The 21,484-nt window shown below is 34.4% G+C and overlaps 1 protein-coding gene across 36 annotated transcripts in view; it reads left to right on the top strand.

The window, feature by feature from the left end:
• PTPN20 (protein tyrosine phosphatase non-receptor type 20) overlaps positions 1-21,484 on the top strand; it is a 103,690-nt gene that overhangs the window by 28,346 nt on the left and 53,860 nt on the right. For 14 of the 36 annotated variants that reach the window (XM_037730013.1, XM_037729993.1, XM_037730015.1 and 11 more), the window contains 2 exons: positions 9,959-10,056; positions 13,397-13,509. The exons of 5 other annotated variants lie outside the window; for them this stretch is intronic. In XM_037730013.1, the coding sequence (XP_037585941.1) occupies positions 10,020-10,056; positions 13,397-13,509 (150 nt within the window). In that variant the 5' untranslated portion in view covers positions 9,959-10,019. Of the gene's footprint in view, positions 1-8,104; positions 8,200-9,958; positions 10,057-13,396; positions 13,510-14,596; positions 14,712-21,484 lie in introns of those variants that run through there. 17 more of the 36 variants (XM_037730012.1, XM_037729992.1, XM_037730014.1 and 14 more) reach the window with 4 other exon arrangements.

The following is a 21,484-nucleotide window of genomic DNA, read 5'->3' as shown; positions in this document are numbered from 1 at the left end:
TTTTTGAGACAGTCTTGCTCTGTTGGCCAAGCTGGAGTGCAGGGATATGATCTCGGCTCACTACAACCTCCGTCTCCCAGACTCAAGCAATTTTTCTGCCTCACCCTCCCGAGTAGCTGGGATTACAGGCATGTGCCACCACACCCAGCTAATTTTTGTATTCATAGTAGAGGCAGGGTTTCACCATACTGGCTAGCCTGGTCTCAAACTCCTAACCTCAGGTAATTCACCTGCCTCAGCCTCCCAAAGTGCTGGTATTACAGGCATAAGCCACTGCACCTGGCTATGATATTATTCTTTTTATGGTGTGTATGTACCACATTTTATTTATTTAGTCCACCATTGACAGGCATGTTAGTTCATTCTATGTCTTTACTATTGTGAAAAGTTCTGTGATGAACATACATGTGCATATGTCTATATGACAGAACAATTTAAGTCCCTTCATATACCCAGTAATGGGATTGCTGTATCAAATAGTAGTTGTTTTATGTTCTTTGAGAAATCTTCAAACTGCTTTTCACAGTGGCTGAACTTACATTCTCATCCCTTTTCTCTGCAACCTCATACACATTTGTTTTTGTTTGTTTGTTGTTTGTTTTGTTTACTTTTTAATGATAGCCACTCTGACTTGTGTAAGATGGTATCTCATTGTGGTTTTGATTTGCATTTCTCTGATGATTAGTGATATTGAGCATTTTTTTTCATATGCTTCTTGGCTAGGTATATGCCTTCTTTTGAAACATGTCTGCTCATGTCCTTTGCCCATTTTTTAATGGGATTGTTTGCTTCTTGCTTGTTCATTTGTTTAACCTCCTTGTAAGTTCTGGATATTAGACCTGTGTTTCTGCCAAGTTTTGGTATCAGAACAATGCTGGCCTTATGGAATGAGTTAGGGAGGAATCCCTCTTCCTAATTTTTTGGAATAGTTTCAGTAGGATTCGTACCACCTCTTGTTTGTACATCTGGTAGAATTTGACTATGAATCCTTCTGGCCTAGGGTTCGTTCTGATTGGTATGTTTTTAAAAATTACTGATTCGGTTTCTGATTTAATATCTATTCCATAGCCTGGGAATCAAGGAGTAATTTCAAGTTTCATGTCTTATTATTTAAGAAACACATTTTGTAAGGCTGTAGCTGCCGTAGATAGTGATTCCTCTGATGGCTCTGGACAAAACCTTATGGAAATAACTCACCATTCTAGATGCCATTAAGAACATTTGTGATTTATGGGAGGAAGGCAAAATGTGAACATTGACAGGAGTTTGGGAGAAGTTTACTTTAATCCTCATGGGTGACTTTGAGGGATATAAGACTTCAGTGCAGGGAGTACTATCCGAAGTTTTAGGCATCCACTGAGGGTCTTGGAACACATTCCCTGTGTGTAGGCAGGGACTGCTTTACCACTTCACATATCATTGTAGGAACATAGGTTATATCCATTTCCTCTTATCTGCTTTTCATGCTATTATTGATATCAATTTTATTGTGAGTGTTATATACCCTATAATAGATTGTTATTATTTTTTCTTAACATTGAGTTATCTTTTAAAGAAATTAAAACATGTAAAAGAGTATGTTTTATGTGCCCATATATTTCTTCATTCCTTTGTATAGGTCTATATTTTCATATTTTATCCTTTTCCTTCTGCCTGAAAAACTTCCTTTAACTTTTTGTTGTTGTTTTTTAGGGCAGGCTGGATATTATCTTAGCTTTTATTGGTCTATAGAAGTCTTAATTTTTGAAATATATATTTTCAGGGTATAGAATTCTATATTGACAGTATTTTTTTTCCAATACTTTAAAATGTCTCACGATTGTCTTCTAGCTTGCATGATTTCTAATGGGAAATCTGTCATTCTTATCTTTGTTTTTCTAAATTTAATGTGTTTGTTTTCTCTGGCTTTTTTTCTTTTCAGCAATTTGAATATGACATGCATGAATGTGATTTTTCTATAAGTTTATATATTACACTTGTATTTTATTGACCTTCTTTGGTCTGTTGGTTTATAGTTTTTATCTAGTGTAGAAACATTTCAGTTATTATCTCTCCATATTTGTTTTACTTTTGTCATTCAATTTTCAGGAATTTTAGTACAGTTGATGTTGTCCCAGTTTGCTGAGTCTCTGTTCAGTTTCTTTTTTTTCCCCTACTATGTGCTTCATTTTGGATATACTCTTGCTGTATATTGACAGACATTGATTTTTTTCCTTCTCTACTACCTCATCTATTGTTAATTTCTTTTAGTTCATACATTGTTTCTAGAAATTTCAGTAGATCTTTTTTTTTTTCCCGATTTATTTATTTTATTGTATTTTAGGTTTTGGGGTACATGTGAAGAACATGCAAAATTGTTGCATAGGAACACACGTGGCAGTGTGATTTGCTGCCTTCCTCCCCATCACCTACATCTGGCATTTCTCCCCCTGCTATCCCCCCCCAGCTCCCCACCCCCCACCGTCCCTCCCCTATTTCCCCCCAACTGACCCCAGTGTGTAGTGCTCCCCTCCCTGTGTCCATGTGCTCTCATCGTTCAACACCCGCCTATGAGTGAGAACATGCGGTGTTTGATCTTCTGCTCCTCTGTCAGTTTGCTGAGAATGATGGTTTCCAGGTTCATCCATGTCCCCACAAAGGATCCAAACTCATCGTTTTTGATGGCTGCATAATATTCCATGGTGTATATGTGCCACATTTTCCCTATCCAGTCTATCGTCGATGGGCATTTGGGTTGGTTCCAGGTCCTTGCTATTGTAAACAGTGCTGCAATGAACATTCGTGTACACGTGTCCTTATAGTAGAACAATTTGTAATCCTTTGGATATATACCCAGTAATGGGATTGCTGGGTCAAATGGAATTTCTATTTCTAGGTCCTTGAGGAATCGCCACACTGTCTTCCACAATGGTTGAACTAATTTACACTCCCACCAACAGTGTAAAAGTGTTCCTACTTCTCCACATCCTCTCCAGCATCTGCTGTCTCCAGATTTTTTAATGTTCGCCATTCTTACCGGCGTGAGATGGTATCTCAATGTAGTTTTGATTTGCATTTCTCTTATGACCAGTGATAATGAGCATTTTTTCATATGTTTGTTGGCCTCATGTATGTCTTCTTTTGTAAAGTGTCTGTTCATATCCTTTGCCCACTTTTGAATGGGCTTGTTAGTTTTTTTCTTGTAAATCTGCTTTAGTTCTTTGTAAATTTTGGATATCAGCCCTTTGTCAGATGGGTAAACTGCAAAAATTTTTTCCCAATCTGTTGGTTGCCGATTCACTCTAATGATTGTTTCTTTTGCTGTGCAGAAGCTGTGGAGTTCTTATTTTTACATGATTTATATCTTTTTATTGTATCATGTTTATCTTTATTTTCTTGAGCACCTTTTAAAAATTTATAATAGTTTGTTAAAAGTTCTTTTTTCCGTATTTTACCATCTGTCATTTCTAAGTGCATTTCTATTGATTGATTGATTTGGCTATGGGTTATACTTTTCTATTCCTTTGCATAGCTGTTAATTGTTGACTACGCATTGTGAATTATATGATTTTGATGGTAGTTTTTTAAACATTTTTCTTTAAAGAATGTTGGGTATTTTCTGCCTTGTAGTTATGTTACTTGAAGTTTAACCTTATCCTGTCTGAGGCTTGCTCTTCACCTTTTTAGTGGTGGCCCTGAGGACCTTCTCTTCTAGGGACAGTTTTACGATTAAGAGGTATCTCTTTGTGCATTGGTCTCAATGCCCCCTGAATTACAGATTCTTCTCATTCTGGCTCATATGAACTGTACCTAGGAATTGTGTGGCTTGCTACTTTCCAGTGGTCCTTCCTTAGTGTCAGAGATAAGCATATCCATATTCTGCAAAGGACATGAGAAGGTTTCTCTGCAGCTACCTAAACTTCTCTTGTTCTGTATAGCTCCCCCCTCCCTGGTACTCTGCCTCACAAATTCTGGTGGCCTCAGCCTCTCCTAACTTTGATTTTTCTCTTCTCAACTCGGTGAATCACTGGACTCTTTGATTCCTTACCTGAGCTATAGCCTGCAAACTCCTTGAGAGCATGATCTGGAGCAACCCGAAGGCTTACCTCCTTCTCTCCAGGATCACAGTCTCTGTTGTTCAAGGTCTGAAAATTATTGTTTTATATATTTTCTGGTTGGCTGTGTTTAAATCCTATTACAATAAATTTCTCATAAGCAGAAGTGAAAGTCAATCGTAGGTTGTTTCATTTTAATTTTTTTGTTTCTCAGGTGAGGCTGGACTTTATGTGTATATACACACACACACACACACACACACACACACACACACACACACACACACACACACACACACACACACACACACACACACATTATTGGCCTGCAAGTTGCCTTCTGTGAATTGCTTGTTTATAATTCTTATAGACTTTTTTCTGTTAATTTTTCTTCCGGGCACTTGAAGCTCCTTCCTGGGTTTGCAGAATTTCCTATCGTTTGCATCTTGATATGAAGCAATAATAACAATGGCATCCATTGTCAAGGGCTGTGGAAGATAAGGTGCAGTTTTAGTGTCTAGTGTCCAGGAATGTTTGCTGTGTACCCTGTAGTATCCAGAGGACCCATGTTATTGCTCAGCCTTTCTGGGAATTAGGGAAGCTGCCCAGGGGATGTGTGCTAAATTCACTTTATTCTCAAATCAGCAAGAGTTGGTTGCTATTACTTGCAACTAAGAATATCCGCTAGTTAATATATTATACTAATTTTTTCTATTGACTTGTCTTCCTATTGAATTTTAGAAATTTTTTAGATACATTCTATTATCTTTTCTGTCACTCCTCCCTGGTGAATGCTTATTTTTTCAACTTTTTTGATGCTGTATTTTAATTGAATATTCATATTTATCAATATTTTCTTCTACAGGTTGACCTTTTGTAATTGAATAATTCATCCTACCATTAGATAATAAAAAGTCTTTTTTAAAAAAATATTTTGATCTTTGATCTGATTCTACTATGGGGTAGGAATAAACTCTTTTTTTCTGACCAGTTGTCCCGCCCCATTTATTTTAGTACTCTTCTCACTGATCTTCAATGCCATCACTCTTACAACAAGTGCCCCATGTGATTGAGTTTGGTTTTGAATCCTTGTTCTCTTTTTTTGACCTATTTGTCTATCCTTGCACCAATGCACACAGTTTTGATTATCTTAGCTTATAACAACTATTGGTGTTTAGTAGGGTAAATGGCCCCAATCTGTTCTTCTTTTCCAGAATTGTCTTTGCTATCCTGAGAACTGTAGTCTCTAGTTTGTCTATACAAAGATGTATATACACACGTAAGCATCCTGCTCCAATTTAATTGCATTTGAATTAAATCTGTGTGTTAATTTGAGGGATCCTTGCATTATGATGAAATTGAGTTTTCTCATATAAGAATACAAGTTCTTTGTTCTATCTTTTGTGCCCTTCAGTATAATTTTTAAATTTTCACTATATGTTTCGTTCAATTATTTCTGATTTCTAGTTACGTTTTATTACTACTGTGAATGGTATAATTTCTTCGGTTGTGATATCTGGTTGGTTATCACAGATATGTGGAAAGTCCTTAATTTATTGATTCTTGTATAAGATATCCTGCCAGACTCTCTTATTTCTAATAAAGGGTGAATATCCCTTATCCAAAATGCTTGGGACCAGAAGTGTTTCAGATTTTGGATTTTTTTTGGATTGTTTGCATGTACATAATGAGATACCTTGGTATTGGGAGCCAAAAATAAACATGAAATTTATCTATGTTTCATATATGCTTTACACACGTAGCTTGAAGGTAATATCATACAGTATTTTAAGTAATTTTGTTTATGGAAAAAATTGTGTTAAATACTTAGGTATGGAATTTTCTACTCCGTGGCATCATGTTGGTGCTCACAAATTGCAAAATTGGGAACATTTCAGATTTTTAGTTTTCAGATTAGGAATGCTCAACCCGTAGTTCGACTGCAGAGTTTATTTAATTTTCCATCTAGATAATTATAATATTGTAAAATAACAATTTACTTGATTAGCTTCCAATCCTTATGCTTTTATTTCTTCTTTTCTTTATTGTCTAGGCTCTGTATTTTATACAGTATTAGATAAGAGTAGTGATAGCAGGCATTCTTGTATTTTCTTTAAAATCATGAGACAATGTCTAAAATTTACCATTAAGTATAATGCCAGTTTTGGATAGATAAACTTTAAGTTAAAAAAGTTTCCTTCTATTTATAGTTTGATTGACTGTTGGGTTTCAAATGAGTTTCCTTTATATGTTCAGATATAATATAATTTGTTCTTTGTTAACATTCGTTAATATGCTAATTTATGTGATAGTTTTTTTCTGATACTATACATACTTTGAATTCTTGTGATAAATCCAACTTAGTTCAGATGCATTTCTTTCCACTGCACCATTTAGTTGTTATGTTGGTGCAAAAGTAATTGCGGTTTTTGTCATTGAAAGTAATGGCAAATGTCATTTTATTTAGGAATTTTGTGTCTATATTCATTACTGGGTTTGGTTTGTAATTTTTTTTAACATGTATTTTACATGTTTTATTTTTATATTAGGATTTTACTAACCTTGTAATATAAATGAGGCAACTTTAATAAAAAATTTTAAAACTGTTTGCATGAAAAAGATATTTTTGTTCATTGAAAGTCTGATAAAATCCCATCTGGAAACCTGTTTGGGCCCAGATGCTTTTTCCTTTTCAGAGTGAGATTTTTGATTATTGGTTTGACTTTTTAAATGGTTATTATACTATTTAGGCTTTCTACATCTTCTAAAGTAAATTTTCATAATTTATAATTCTCTTATAAAAGTTTTCATCTCATCAGGTTTTTCTAAAGTTTCTCATAGTATTTGCTTATTACCTTTAAAAATTAGATTTGCATTTGTAGCCTTGCCTTTTTTCATTTTTATTGTTATTTGTGCATTTACTCTCCTTTGATTGGTAGTGAAAGAGTATATTTTTAATTTTTTCTTTTTAGAATATTGGATTTTTCTGATTGTTTTATTTTTTAACCTTGTTTTCTATTATTATATTTTTCTTTATGATTTACTCCTTTTACTTTCTCTGGGTTTCCTCAGTTTTTCTTTGTTTGGCCTCTATGATTGAATACGAAAGTAATTTATATTAGCTTTTTTTTCCTGTCTTTTTTGTAAACACATTTAAGACTATACATTTCCCTCTATCTAAACACTCATTTAGCTATTTCACATTAGTTTTGATATGCTGTCCCTTTGCTGATATTTCTTAATATTTTAATTTATAAAATTAATTCATATGTTATAAAGGTTCACAATTTCTATTAGATTTCCTTTTTAACACACATTCAGGAACACATTTTTTCATTTCCATAGTGCTTGTTTACTATATTTTTTATTGATTTTGTAATATGCTATGTCACTGAATTTCTAAATCAAAATATTTAAGGCTGCCATGGTTTGAGAAACAGTACTCTGGGTGCTCAATACTGAGGTAAGATAAATTTTTTTCCCTTGGATTCTTATCTGAAGAGTCTGTGCTGTAAAATTAACAAAGTAAGTAGGAACAATCATGTAAGAAACCAAGACTTTTCCTTGGGATGATTCATATTACATTCTTCAACAAAGCCAAAAACAATTTTCTATATAGCTTAACATATTGCTAACTTATGAATTATAAATAATATAAGAAGTTAAAATAAGACTTTCATAACACAGTATTCTTTATTCAAGAAATAGACTCTGAAACACAGAAGACTGTATTCTGTAGATCCCAATGCTTAGGCTCTGCAGGTTGTATATATCTAGGATTTACTTGAAGAGTACTTTCTTGAATAACATGGCAATAAGGAACAGGGGAACTGCTCAAAAGTCAACTCCCCGAGGATAATCCTAGAAGAAGGATCATCTTTGCTCTGTTTCTTTTTTCAAAGCAGGGGGGAAGGAGATTATTATTGTAGGAGATAAAGGTGAGGTGTTTGGAAAACAGGAGAAGTAGGTGAAAATTACCCTCATGGAGCTTGGTTTTTCTCATTAAGGCTCCAGCTTTCCTTCTGTGTAATGTTTTCTATTTGATCAGTTTTTTTTCTCCCTTTGTTAAGTAAAAGATTATGAGGGAAGTGACCCTGAGGCAGAAGACCTGAATTTCAGGGAGACTTTGCCTTCATCAAGTCAGAAAAACACACGTAGATCAAAGGTAAGACTAGGATCTCTAGTAATTTTGGCTAATACCTAAATTGCTGACTATGCTCTCTGGGAAACAGATATATATTTTGTTCTCACCAAAGTGATATCTTAAGTCTTTGTCACTGTATTGTTGACAATGACCAAAATAGGAATTTGAAAGAGTGAAACTTTTTGCAAAGTTTCTAATGAATTGCATTTTCTAATGAAAATTCCTTTCAATGCTACTCTGGAAATTTTACTGGCACTTGTTTTGTGTTACTAATGAAGATACAAAATAAATTCCACATGAAGTATGAAGCACCTTTAGATGTATTGATTGTGGACTTTTTCATTGTTTGAGATAGCATGATTGGGAGTCTCCCAACTATGGAAAAGTAGAGGGCTGTGAAAAGTCTGTGACAAAACCTCTTACTTCCACACATTCCCCCATTTATGGAGATAGTGCTAGGCTTAGAGCACAAAAAAAGGGAAATGAATTTTAGTCTGCTGGATGCTTTGCATATTTTTTTCCTCTTACATAGTCAACTGGAGCTTTGGAACTGCCATGATGATGCTGGCCTTGTGCCTCCTTCCTGTAAGTTAGAGCAGTAATAGGGATAAAGTCAGTACATAGACCAAATACTGCTACCACTTCCCCTGTTCAGTTGCCACCTGCACCCCAAGTGAGCAGGAGTGAAGCTTTTAAAAATGACATTGTAACTTGGTTATTATCTCCTGTGCATTCTCTGTTATACTTAAGATGGCCACATCAGGGCTACCATCACATCTTTGGCTGGGATTCTCTGGCTGTTAGTGCTGTGTTGGGCTCTCAGCTCACTTTCGATACTTTTCTCTGATCAGAATGGTTTTCTCTTTGAAGCAGAGATGATTTGAAAGCTTCACAGAATGGCCCAAGTAGACCCTTTGTATATTTTTATTTGACTTCTTCTAGAACTGAGCATATTTTGTGATTTTGTTTATATTTTTACTTTTGGGTATTTTTTTTCTTGGTAAATTATAGCTTGGCCTATCTAGGATGAATTCTGATATGCTTTAAACTTTAAAGCTATATAATATTAGTGGATAATAACATTTAATGCATAAAGATACCACTTATTTCCAATTTAGGTTTAAAAATTTATATAACTTAATTTCAGTAATAATCCCAAAGTTATTTTTGTGTGTGAATGAGATTTGATCAGCCGATTCATAAGATGTGCTTGAGAAAATAGAAGGCCAAGTATGGCAAGACAGTATCAGAGAAGAAAGGAAGGAAATGTGTGTATATGGTGGTTGGGGCACTGGCACTGCAAGTTATCAAGACTGAAGTCTCTCTAGTGCAAACTTGGGCAGTGCAAGGTGGAGAAATACTTAGAATTAGGAGATTAGATGGTGCAAGTACTAAAGATAAATATAGTGGCAGGAATTTTATATTCACAGTAAACAAACATGGTAAACACTTATAAGAATCTCTTCTAGGCTGAAATGATTATTTTTTCTCAAATGAAGCTTTTAAAAAATTTAGTTTTGAAAAATCATTTGAGTAATTCAATATAAATAACTTCTATTTGCATAGTATTCTATACTTTTGATAGATTGGAAAATATTTAATACAGAGATATACAATTAAGTGATTTTCTAGGAGCAGACATTATACTATGTGATTGTGCTTATAATTCCATTACTGCAGATCCTTTTGTTCTTCTAAGTATCTGTAGAAACCATATTTCTTTTAAACCATATTTTTCTAAAACCAGGGCCATAATTTGTTTCCTTTCTTATGTCTGTAGGTTTTTGAAAATAAAGTTAACTCAGAGAAGGTAAAACTTTCTCTTCAGAATTTCTCACATAATGCTCATGAGGATTTTTCTGAAGCACCTTCAGAAAGGTATAACTAATATGCTTATTTAGTGAGTTTTCTGTTTATGTTACTTATATTCATAGCTAGCCCTCTGCATGGAGACAGTGAATAATGGCCCTCAAATGTTTAATTTTTCAAGATACAGCTTTTTATAAACCTGATTTAGCTTTATTAGAAATATGTTTACGATCTCATAAGTGTGGTAATTAACATAAGAGAAAAGTATTCTTGAAAGATTTGATTTCTCTATCCTTCAGTAGTTACACAACTCCAAAGCTTTTGCAAATATGCTTGGAGCTTTTGAGGTGGTCAGAGTACTTGAGGTAGCATGAAGCTCTTGGTACATCACTAAATTTTATTAGAAATTTGATCTGTTTTCAGAAAGAAAATTATGCACTATAAACAATAGTATTGTTAGTATGGTGAATTTCTGGTAGCACATATATATATATATTTAAATTTATTTATTATACTTTAAGTTCTGGAGTACATGTGCAGATCTTGCAAGATTGTTACATAGGTGTACACGTGCCATGTGGTGGTTTGCTGCATCCATTGCCTCGTCATCTACATTAGGTATTTCTCCTAGTGCTATCCCTCCCCAATCTCCCAATCCTTTGCTGTTCCTCCCCTAGACCCCCTCCCCCTAGGCCCCAGCATGTGATGTCCCCCTTCCTGTATCTGTGTGTTCTCATTGTTCAACACCCACTTATGAGTGAGAACATGCTGTGTTTGGTTTTCTGGTTTGTGTCGGTTTGCTGAGAATGATGGTTTCCAGTTTCATCCATGTCCCTGCAAAGGACATGAACTCATCCCTTTTTATGGCTGCATAATATTCCATGATATATATGTGCCCCATTTTCTTTATCCAGTCTATCTTTGATGGACATTTGGGTTGGTTCCCAGTCTTTGCTATTGTGAACAGTGCCACAATAAACAAATGTGTGCATGTGTCTTTATAATAGAATGATTTATAATCCTTTGGATATAGACCCAGTAATGGGATTGCTGAGTCAATGGTATTTCTAGTTCTAGATCCTTGAGGAATCACCACACTGTCTTCCACAATGGTTGAACTAATTTACACTCCCACCAACAATGTAAAAGCATTCCTGTTTCTCTACATCCTCTCTAGGATCTGTTGTCTCCTGATTTTTTAATGATCCCCATTCTAAATGGTGTGGGATGATATCTCAATGTGGTTTTGATTTGCATTTCTTTAATGACCAGCGATGAGCTTTTTTTCATATGTTTGTTGGCTACATAAAAGTCTTCTTTTGAAAAGTGTCTGTCCATATCCTTTGCCTACTTTTTGGTGGGGTTGTTTGTTAAGTTCTTTGTAGATTCTGGATATTAGCCCTTTGTCAGATGGGTAGAATGCAAAATTTTTTTCCCATTCTGTTGGTTGCTTGTTCACTCTATTGATAGTTTCTCTTCCTGTGCAGAAGTTCTCAAGTTTAATTAGATCCCGTTTGTTTATTTTGGCTTTTGTTGCCATTGCTTTTGGTGTTTCAGTTATAAAGTCCTTGCCCATGCCTATGTCCTGAATGGTATTGCCTAGGTTTTCTTCTAGAGTTTTTATAGTGTTAGGTCTCATGTTTAAATCTTTAATCCACATATATTTTAAAAATTTAAAGTACCTGAAGAACAGCAAATTTAGGAAAATGAAAGAAATCTAATTTTTCATGCTAATAAAATATTCAAATTTGGGTGTTATAAGCAAAAACATCAGATGAGGAAACATTTTATTAGGCCATATTTCCTTGGAGATTTATCAGTAATATGAGCTATACTCACTGGAATAGCAATATATAAGAATGTGTATATTCTTTATATTGTGTTTTTGTATGTGTATATGTATCAAATTAGTATGTACAACTTTATTTAAATTTTTTTATTTAATGAAGTGCATTAAATAAACAAATAAGTAATAGTAATTCCAAAGGCATTTTGAGATTCTGTGATATACTCAGCACTGTACACAAATACAACCTACTACATATTTCTTGCTCTTTAGTTCACAGTTTAATTAGGAAAACAGATATATAAAAGTCAAATTGAAGTACAATGTAGTAAATATTATTTTAGAGTTAAAATCCAAAGATTGTGGGTACAGAAGACTGAGAACTATGCATGAGGGAAGTTTCTCACAAGCTTCTTTGAAGAAGATATTTTAGTTGAATTTGGGATTTAATTAAATAGCAGGTGAAAAGGAGAAGAACATTTCAGGTAAGAGGAGGAAGTTTGAGCAAGGGTAAGGAGTTGTGAAAATATCTTACTAATGGGGAGAAATATTAGGTGCCAAGAGTTGTAGGGCATGTGTGCCCTACCCTAAACTTATGTGTTGGATAAGGGGCCTTGATTTATCCTGATATTGGTTGGGCATGTATAATTGTGTATTTTAGGAAGAATTTTCTCTAAACATTGAAGATTAGATGCTTCAGTCAAATTAGGATTTTGCTAGGTAGGGTTGCAAATGAAAGTACAACAAGAGCCAAGTAGATAGCATTAGCGAGTCAGTTGACTATGGAGAGGTTGGAAAGGAAACAGAACGTGGGTATGGGTTAGCATTTGAAAAATCTGTTCACAATTAGTAGCTAGACAGAGTTTAAATCATTTCCTATTTTTAAGACAGAGAAAATTGAGTATTTTTATGATATGAAAGAATTTGTAGATAGGGAGAGATTAATAGTATATTTAAGAAAATATAAGTTATAGTAAAGTACCTCAGAGGAGGTGGAAGGAATGGGATTAAGAACATAGAAGGATGAATTTTGAACAGGCAGAAGGTAAGGAATATCAAAGATATTGATGCATCTAAGTAAATGTTTAAAAAGATAATGAAAGAATTTCTATTTTCTGGCTTGCATTTTCTAGAAGAAGCTACATTTTTACTAAGGCAGAGTATTAAAATAAGGACTATAAGAGGATGGTGGCTTGGAATTAGCTGCCATGGAAGAGTGGTACAGGAAAACAACCAGGGGCATGCTGGTGTTTTCCAAATGGATCTCTGCCGATATTAGAAAGCCCGGCGACTCCAGTGCTTCCCTCCCACAGCCTAGGTAAAGGAGGGGAGAAGATAAGGTGAATGGATCTGAGGTGGATCCATCCACAGAAGCTAAGGTGGATGGATCTAAGGGGACTAGTTTGCAAGGTAAAGGTAATGGAGGAGATGGAGTTTATGATCAGACATTGGGATTTTGGAATTATCTCAGAAGTGGGCCAGTTTCAGGTGATGACAATGGGAGTGGATGGCTGAATTGAAATGGAAGTGAATGTCAATTAAATAATCAAAGATGATTAGAAAGTATTTCTTAAATGTACTATTCTTTGAAACCATGGGCAAATATATACATTTCTTTTCTAGTGACAGCAATCCTAGCATGTGGACAGCCAGAGGCCGCCTCAGAAGAGACAGGTGGAGCAGTGAGGATGAGGAGCGTGCAGGGCCCTCACAGGCTGTCTCCCCTTTGCTTTCTGGTATGATATCATCCTATTTGTAGTAGCAAGTTCTTGAAGAGGCTCTATTATATTAGATATTTCTAACACAAGTGAAAGAAAGAGCTAGGAAAAACTTCAAAAAATGGGAATATATGGTTTTCTAGGAATTTGTTTTAAAAATAAAAAAATGCCCACACTGCATATTCAAAATGGTAAATTTCTGCCCTTTCTTCAAGTATTTTAATGTATTAAATAGATTAGTTTCATAAAATCCATTTTTTTAAAAGCTAGGTATTTTATAGATTTGAAAAATAACCTGCTTACTAATTTCTTTTTAAAAAATTTGTTGTACAATATATGCTTTATAAGTAAAATAATATTTTTGGATTATTAATTATGTTTATAATGGGAAAAAATAAATATCTAGTAAATTATAAGACTGAAGAATATTTCAGAACTTTTTGTGTATACGTTTTTACATGTATATAAATATAAAGGTAATTAGAACTATGAATGTATACTTAATCTATATGTGTATGTATATATATTCATAAAATTTGTGTTTGTAAACTTGGGGGATCACATGCACACTTCAGAAACCTTGGAGTTGGAGAGGATCTTAGAGGCCATCCATAACCAACATCCCATTAAATGTTGAAAACATCTCTAATGACTTCATATGAAAAATATCAAACCCAATTAAGACAATATCACATTATGCAATTATCAAAATGCAGATCTTACACAAAAATATAAGAACATGCCTTTATAAAATGAGACATAGTTTTTAATTAATTAAAACATGCTTAATTAAACTGAGGCATACACTAAAATTCATCCTTTTAGCATATGGTTCTATGAGGTTTGACTAAGGTTTACCACTACAATCAAGGTATAGTTCATTTCTATCTCCCATAAATTTCTCTTGTAACTCTTTATAGTCAACTCTTAACCCAGTGCCTGCCAACCAGCAATCTGTTTTCATTCTCTTTTGACTTTTTCAAGGTGTTATATAAATGGGACCATAAATATGTAGACTTTTGAGTCCAACTTCTTAGCATAACTCTTTTGATGTTCATCTGTGTCATTGCATTTATCAGTATTTAATTTCTTTTTTATTGAATAGTATTCCATTCACCAGTTGAAGGACACTGGGTCGTTTCCAGATTTTGGCAATTATGGATAAAAGTACTACAGATAATCACAAACTTTGTGTAAACATAAGTTTCCATTACTTTAAGGTAAATACTTAGGAGTGGGATTTCTGGGTCATAAATGTGTAACAGACAAACTGTATTCCAAAGATGCTGTACTAATATTGTTGGTGGCTTTTTACTTTTTTTTTTCTCCTACTGTTTTTACTTTTTGTATTTCAGTTAGGTAATTTCTGTCAACCTATTTTCAAGTTTACTGATTCCTTTCTTGGTCATGTTGAATCTACTAATGAACCCATTGAAAGCATATAGTGTTTTTTTATGTGCAGCATTTCCATTTGACATCTTCCTACAGATTCTGTCTCTGTTGCTAATGCATTTTGTCTGAATTTTTCATGAGAGCTTAAACATGTTAATGATAGTTATTTAAAATTCCCTCTTGGATAACTCTGACAGATGGGTTGTTGCTATTTTTTCCGTGATTGCCTTGCTTTTTGACACTGGTTTCTGTTGTTGCAGCTGCTGCATCTTCCTTATGTGTCTATGTATTTGATTGAGTGTTGGTACTGGATGTAGAATAAAAGAGACTGAAGTAAATAGAATTTATGCCTAGAAATAGTCATGCCTATTCCTCTGCTATGCCATTTAAGACACGAGCTGGATTTTGGTTTTGTGTTGCTGTCATTTGGCTTAGACTTAGAATTGGCTTAGAATTCCTTAAGATTTAACTTGTGCGCAGGGTGGCAGCTGGGATGCTAAAGAGGTTTTTTTTTTTTTGCCTTTCTGTTTCATCCTCAGCTTTAGGTCTATGCTTGAGAAGGGCGCTCTCTCCTCTTGCCCATCTTCCAGCAGTAGACTGGTGTTTGCTTGCCTCAGGAAGAAGGGCCAAGTCATTCTCTGTTATCCTATTCCATTCTCAGCCTTAGGCAGGTCCTCTGTCCCTGTCCTCAGTGATGGTCTTGGTCAGTGATACTACCCCTTCTCATGGTATCCAGACTCTGCCTGATACCTTTGGCAAGTCTACAGTTGAGAAGGTTTCCTTCTTCACTTAGTGTAGTGATAGGAGGTTTGTAACAATAATGACATCAAATCCTGGGCCCAAGACTGCTTTCTGCACTTTCTCTGGGAATAGAGGGATTTTGTTTGCTCTTTTCCCAACTGCAGTGGGTCTGCACTTATACATAGCAAGGATTGTTGCTCCTCCTCCTTCAGTGTAAGACTTTTGTCCTGGGGGAAAGAGGTCTAAGTGGGGCTTTATGCATTTTCTACCATGACAGTAGCTCCCCTCCTTCAACCTTACCCTTCTAAGGGACTGGTTCTTCCCCTCTCCTGCTCAGCTCTCAGTCTTTCTTATGAGCAGCTGTTGGAGGTCTGTGAATTTGAGTCTGCAAACGTGTGCAGGTTCTCTTTGTGCCTATAGCTTTATGCTGTTCTGTACTGTCACACTGGCTCACATCCAGCCATCAGCAGTGCATTACGTTGTATGCCTGAAAACTTCTTTCCCATTTGTATAGTGCCTGGTATCTGTTTCTCCCTTGAACGGCCACAGGGAGCCAGTGTTCGTGTCCTGTCACTCCTTAGGAGAGCTCTTTCCTTAGATTTCAAACTACTTGGTTGACCTGCAATCTCAGCTCTCTGATGGGTTCAATAAAATTTTGATTTAGTGTTTTTATCAACTTGTATATATTGTTATTGTTAGGGTGTGAGTGATGCTCATACCAGCTTTCTATATTTAGGCAGATGTGGAATTTTGAATATAAATATATTTTTAAAATAAAATACACATTCCTTTGCAAACAGAGACTACCATGTCTTAGCTGTTAGAGTAAGGCCAGTTCCTAGGGAAAAGTAGATAGACACTGTTTTTTTCTTTCTCAGCACCCTCCTTTTCAGTTTCAGTTTAGGACTATGGTTAGGCTCCTCTTGGAATCTCTTACTGAGGTCTATGCTGACAAGGGATTAATGCCTAGAAAATATAAATAACTGCATATTTATAAGTAAAAGATAACCAAATAGAAAAATGGGCAAAGTACATTAACAGGCATTTCACAGAAGAGAAAATGTGAAAAAGTGATTTAACCTAATTTTGAATCAGGGGACTGAAAATTAAATCATGGTGAAATAATTTACGTTGACTAGATTGTTTTCATTTTTTAAAATGTGATAATAGTTGATATTGGTGAGTATGTGGCTTGATGGAAACCATTTTGGAAAATAATTTGGTATTTTTTTTAGTGTGTACATACCTTATGTCCTAGCAATTTCCTTCCTGGTTATTTAGCTTAGAGAAACTCTTGCCCTTTTGTACCAGAAGACATATGCAAGAATGTCCATACTGGGCTTGTTTATAATAGACTTCAACTGCAAGCAACTCAGATATCTGTCAACACTAGCATTTATGAATTAGATATTGTATTTTGTATAATGCGAAGATGAATAAACTCAGATGCAGTCTCAGCAAAAAAGTCAAGATTTAAAACAAAATAATTTATATAAATTTGCAAAATATGCAAAACAGCATAAAGGGTAAATAAAACAAACAAAAGGAATGATAGCACAATTCAGAATAGTTACTCCCTGAGGGAGGAGGACAAAGAATGAATTCTGGAAGGGGCCACAGGAGCATCAGGAGAAAGGCTAATGTTCTGTTTCAAATTGGGTATGTATTGTTCTTTTTCTTAAAGATATTTCACTTAACAATTATTTTATACCTATTTAATATTTAATAAAAAATTTAAAAGCCAAAATTAAAATTAAATTATAAAGATAAAATATACTAATAGTTTAATGAAAATCAATATAGGATAATATAGAGAAAAAGTTAATAATTTGCTCCCATCATCTTTAATCCTGATTCAAAGGCAACCAATATTAATAGTTTATCTGTGAATACACAAGGATATAAAAACATTTTCTGTTTTAACTTTAAATAAAAATTGATGTGTGCTTTACAACTCTACAATTACTCTACAACCTTAGTTTTTTTAAACTTAAACTATATCATGTACATAAAGACATATTCTAACATAGGATTAATAGTTGTCTAATATTTCATTGTATGGAAATACCATAGCATATCCACCCATTCTCCAATTGACTTTTTCTGCAATATATATTTTTACATGTACTTCCTATGTACTGGTACTTTGATTTTGGTTAGATTCCCTAAAGTAGGATTGCTAAGTCAAAGTTTATGTTCATTTTATATTTTAATGGACAATACCAGATTCCTTTCCAAAAGCTTAGAGAAATTTATTGTTACCCTAAGGTGTTTAGGGTGGTTCAATTTTCTCACCTTCCTGTTATCATTAGATAACCCATTTTCCAATTTTTGCTAATCTGATGGATGAAAAATAGCATCTCCTTATTATTTAGATTTTCATTGTCTTGATTGCTAGTAGGATCGAGTATCTTTTTTTCTTTTTTTTTTTTTTGAGACAGAGCCTTGCTCTGTTGCCCAGGCTGGAGTGCAATAGTGCAATGCTGGCTCATTGCAACCCCCACCTCCTGGGTTTAAACAACTCTCCTGCCTCAGCATCTTGAGTAGCTGGTGCTACAGGCACATGCCATCATGCCTGGCTAATTTTTGTATTTTTAGTAGAGATGGAGTTTCACTGTGTTGGCCAGGCTGGTCTCAAACTCCTGACCTCATGATCCAACCGCCTTGGCCTCCCAAAGTGCTGGGATTACAGGCATGAACCATCATGCCTAGCCAGGATCAAGTATCTTAATATGTGTTTATTAATGTCCTCTTAGATTTGCACATTTATAAACTTTGTTCATTCTTTTTCTTTTCTTATTAATTTGTAGGTGCTCTTCACAAGTTGGAAATCTTAAGATGTTGTCTATCTGAGAAATGTACTGTAAATTGTAACCCTCAATTCTATACTTTAAGAAAGGAGACTTAATGAACATTCTTAATTTCTAGAATGTTTAAGAAGGTCTTCTTTACAGGAAAAACATACAAATATTCTAAATTTTCTTCAGAATTTTTATTCATTTATTTTACTTAGATCACGAATCTATCTGCAGTTTATTGCTAAATATCATAGGGGCATAAAAAACTGTATTTTCTTTCATATGACTAGGCAGTTATACCAGCACTATTCACTAAGTAAACCACATTTCCCAAATGAATTTATATATACTTTTACCACATATTAAGTTTCCAAAAATGTTTGATGTTTTGTGCTATTCTCTAAATTTTTTTACTATTGACTTATTTGTTCCTGTGGACATATTATATTATTCTACTTTGAGTCTAGTCATTCTAAATATATCTAGAAAGGAAAATCCTCCCCCTTATTTCTTAAAAAAGTAAACTTTTGTAGCTATTTGGGCAAGTTTTTGCTACATTGAGAATTTTAAATTATTTTGTTAATTCCTGTGTAAACTCATTTGAAATTTAGACTGAGTGACATGCCAGTTATAGTCATTCAGGTAGGATTGCGCAGTTGGGATTTTAAGTTCTTTCTTCCACATATAGAGTGAGGGGAGTCAGGCGATCAGCCACAGAGGATCTGAGCACAGAATAGCTGCTACCCCATGTTCAACTTCCAGATCTGACATGAGAACCTCGCTTGTGCCCTATCTTAGCTGGAAACATTCAAGAAACAGAATTCTGGGGAAAGTGGTCTAGCATAGCCATGTTGACATATTTATAAAGGTATTAGAGTCCACCCTTTATCAGTCCAGCACCCATACACATCCTTCTAAATGTTACTTAATATCCAAATAAAGACAACCTTATGCTTACATCTACAGTGATAAAACTAATCTGTGTACAACTGAAAACATTCTCTCCCCTTCTCCAAAAGTGTCTCTTTCTTGTCTTGAATGATATTCTTTCTTTAAATGATTCACATTTTGTTTAATATTTTTAAAAGAAAACAAAAACATGGTATATATATAATACGCATATCAAAAAAGAAAAATTCACAACTATTATATCCCTATTTGTGCAGCTGGTCACATGGTTGTATCTGGTTTTGATCACCGCCGTCTTGCACCTGTTTGATATTCTCTTTCATCTCAGCAAACATCTCATTTGGTTGTGGTTCCTTGTCTGATAGGTGACCTAAATATTCATTCCTGAAGGTCTAAGCCGTTATTGACTTTAATCACTTTGACACACACGCTAGAGGATCACCTGCAATGCAGAAATATTCTTCCTTAACCCTTAGCCCAGTTTCCCCTTAATACTTAGAATCCAGCACACTAGGCAGTGTCGTTATCCCCCTTTCCCTGATGATTCAGTAGCATATAAGAACCCAAAATGGCCTTGTGGCATTCTCAACTTCCAGTTCAATGGATTTGTTATTTCCCTTGATGAAGCATTCCTCAATCTGTTTAGGTCTGCTTTGATGTTTTTCATCAGTGTTTGGTTGTTTTGCAGTCTTAACATATAGATTGTATGTATGTTTTATTAGATTTATATCTAAGTATTTCATATGTTTTGGTGCTATTAAATGGGACTTGTGAAAAATATTTTAACTTCTGTTCATTGATAGTTGATAGAAATATGATTGATTTTTGTGTATTGTCCGTGTGTCCTTCAACCTTCCTAAACGCACTCATTAATTCTAGGACCTTTTAAATATATTTTTTGGAATTTTTCTATGTAGATAACTCATGTTGTTGGTAAATAAACACAGTTTTATTTTTCTACCTTTCCAATGTATATGACTTTTCTTTCTTTTTCTTTTCTTTTCTTTCTTTCTTTTTTCTTTTTTTTTAAATTACTTATTGCATTAGCTAGGACCTTTGGTACAATGTTAAGAGGAAAGAGAATGGACATCCTTGCAAGATTCTCCATTTTATGGGGAAAGTATTCTTTTTTCATAATAAAGTATAATATTAGCTGTAGGATTTTTGTGAATGCCATTTGTCAGGTTAAGGGTGCCTTCCTCTTATTCTAGTTTCCAGAAGAGTTATCATAAATGGACTTACTTTTGTTAAATGCTTTTTCCGCATCTATTGAGATGATCATATCGTTTTTCTTTTTTTTGCCTGTTGATATATGATGAGTTATCTTAGTTGATTTCTAAATATCTAACCTGCTTTGCATTCCTGGGATAAGCCCAACTTGGTCATGGCATATTATTGTTTTTACGTTTTACAATTTGATTTGCTAGTATTTTCCTGAAGACTTTTATATTTTCTGTTTATTTAATGACAGATATTAATCTATAATTTTCTTTTTTTGTGATTTCTTTTTCTGGTTTTAGTATCAAAGTAATGCTTCCCTTATAAAATTAGTTGGGAAGCGTTTGCTCCTCTTCAATATTCTGGAAAAGTTTGTATAAAATTGGTAGTATTGCTTCCTTAAATGTTTGGTAAAATTCGCCAGGGAGGCCAATTGGACATGAAATTTGTGATGTTGTTAAATAAATATTTGTGTTAGTTTTTAGTTTTTTGGGGGCTTCTGTAACAAAGTATCCAAGAATGGATGGTTTGGACAACAGAAAAATATTTTCTCATGGTTCTGTAAGCTAGCAGCCCAACATCAAGATGTCAGCAAGGTTGTTTTCTTCTGAGGCCTCGATTATTGGCTTGCAGATGGCTTTCTTTCCTCTGTGTCTTCACATGGTCTTCCCTCTGTGTATATCTGTGTCTTAATCTCTTCTTATAATGATACCAGTTATATTACATTAAGGGCTACTCTAATGACTTCATTTTAACTTAATCACCACTTTATAGACCCTATCTCCAAATATGATCACATTCAGAGTTACTGAGAGTTAGGACTTAGTACATATGTATTTTGGGGGAAGGGGCACAATTCAGCCCATAACAATATTCAATTTATTTAATTGATATAGGACTATTTAGGTTGTCTTTTTTTTTTTTTAATGAGCTTT

Source organism: Cebus imitator, unplaced genomic scaffold (genome assembly GCF_001604975.1).
Source record: "Cebus imitator isolate Cc_AM_T3 unplaced genomic scaffold, Cebus_imitator-1.0 Scaffold326, whole genome shotgun sequence".
NCBI classification, from domain to species: domain Eukaryota; kingdom Metazoa; phylum Chordata; class Mammalia; order Primates; family Cebidae; genus Cebus; species Cebus imitator.
The sequence above is the reverse complement of the archived record's forward strand: the minus strand, read 5'-3'. Positions and strand labels throughout refer to the sequence as shown.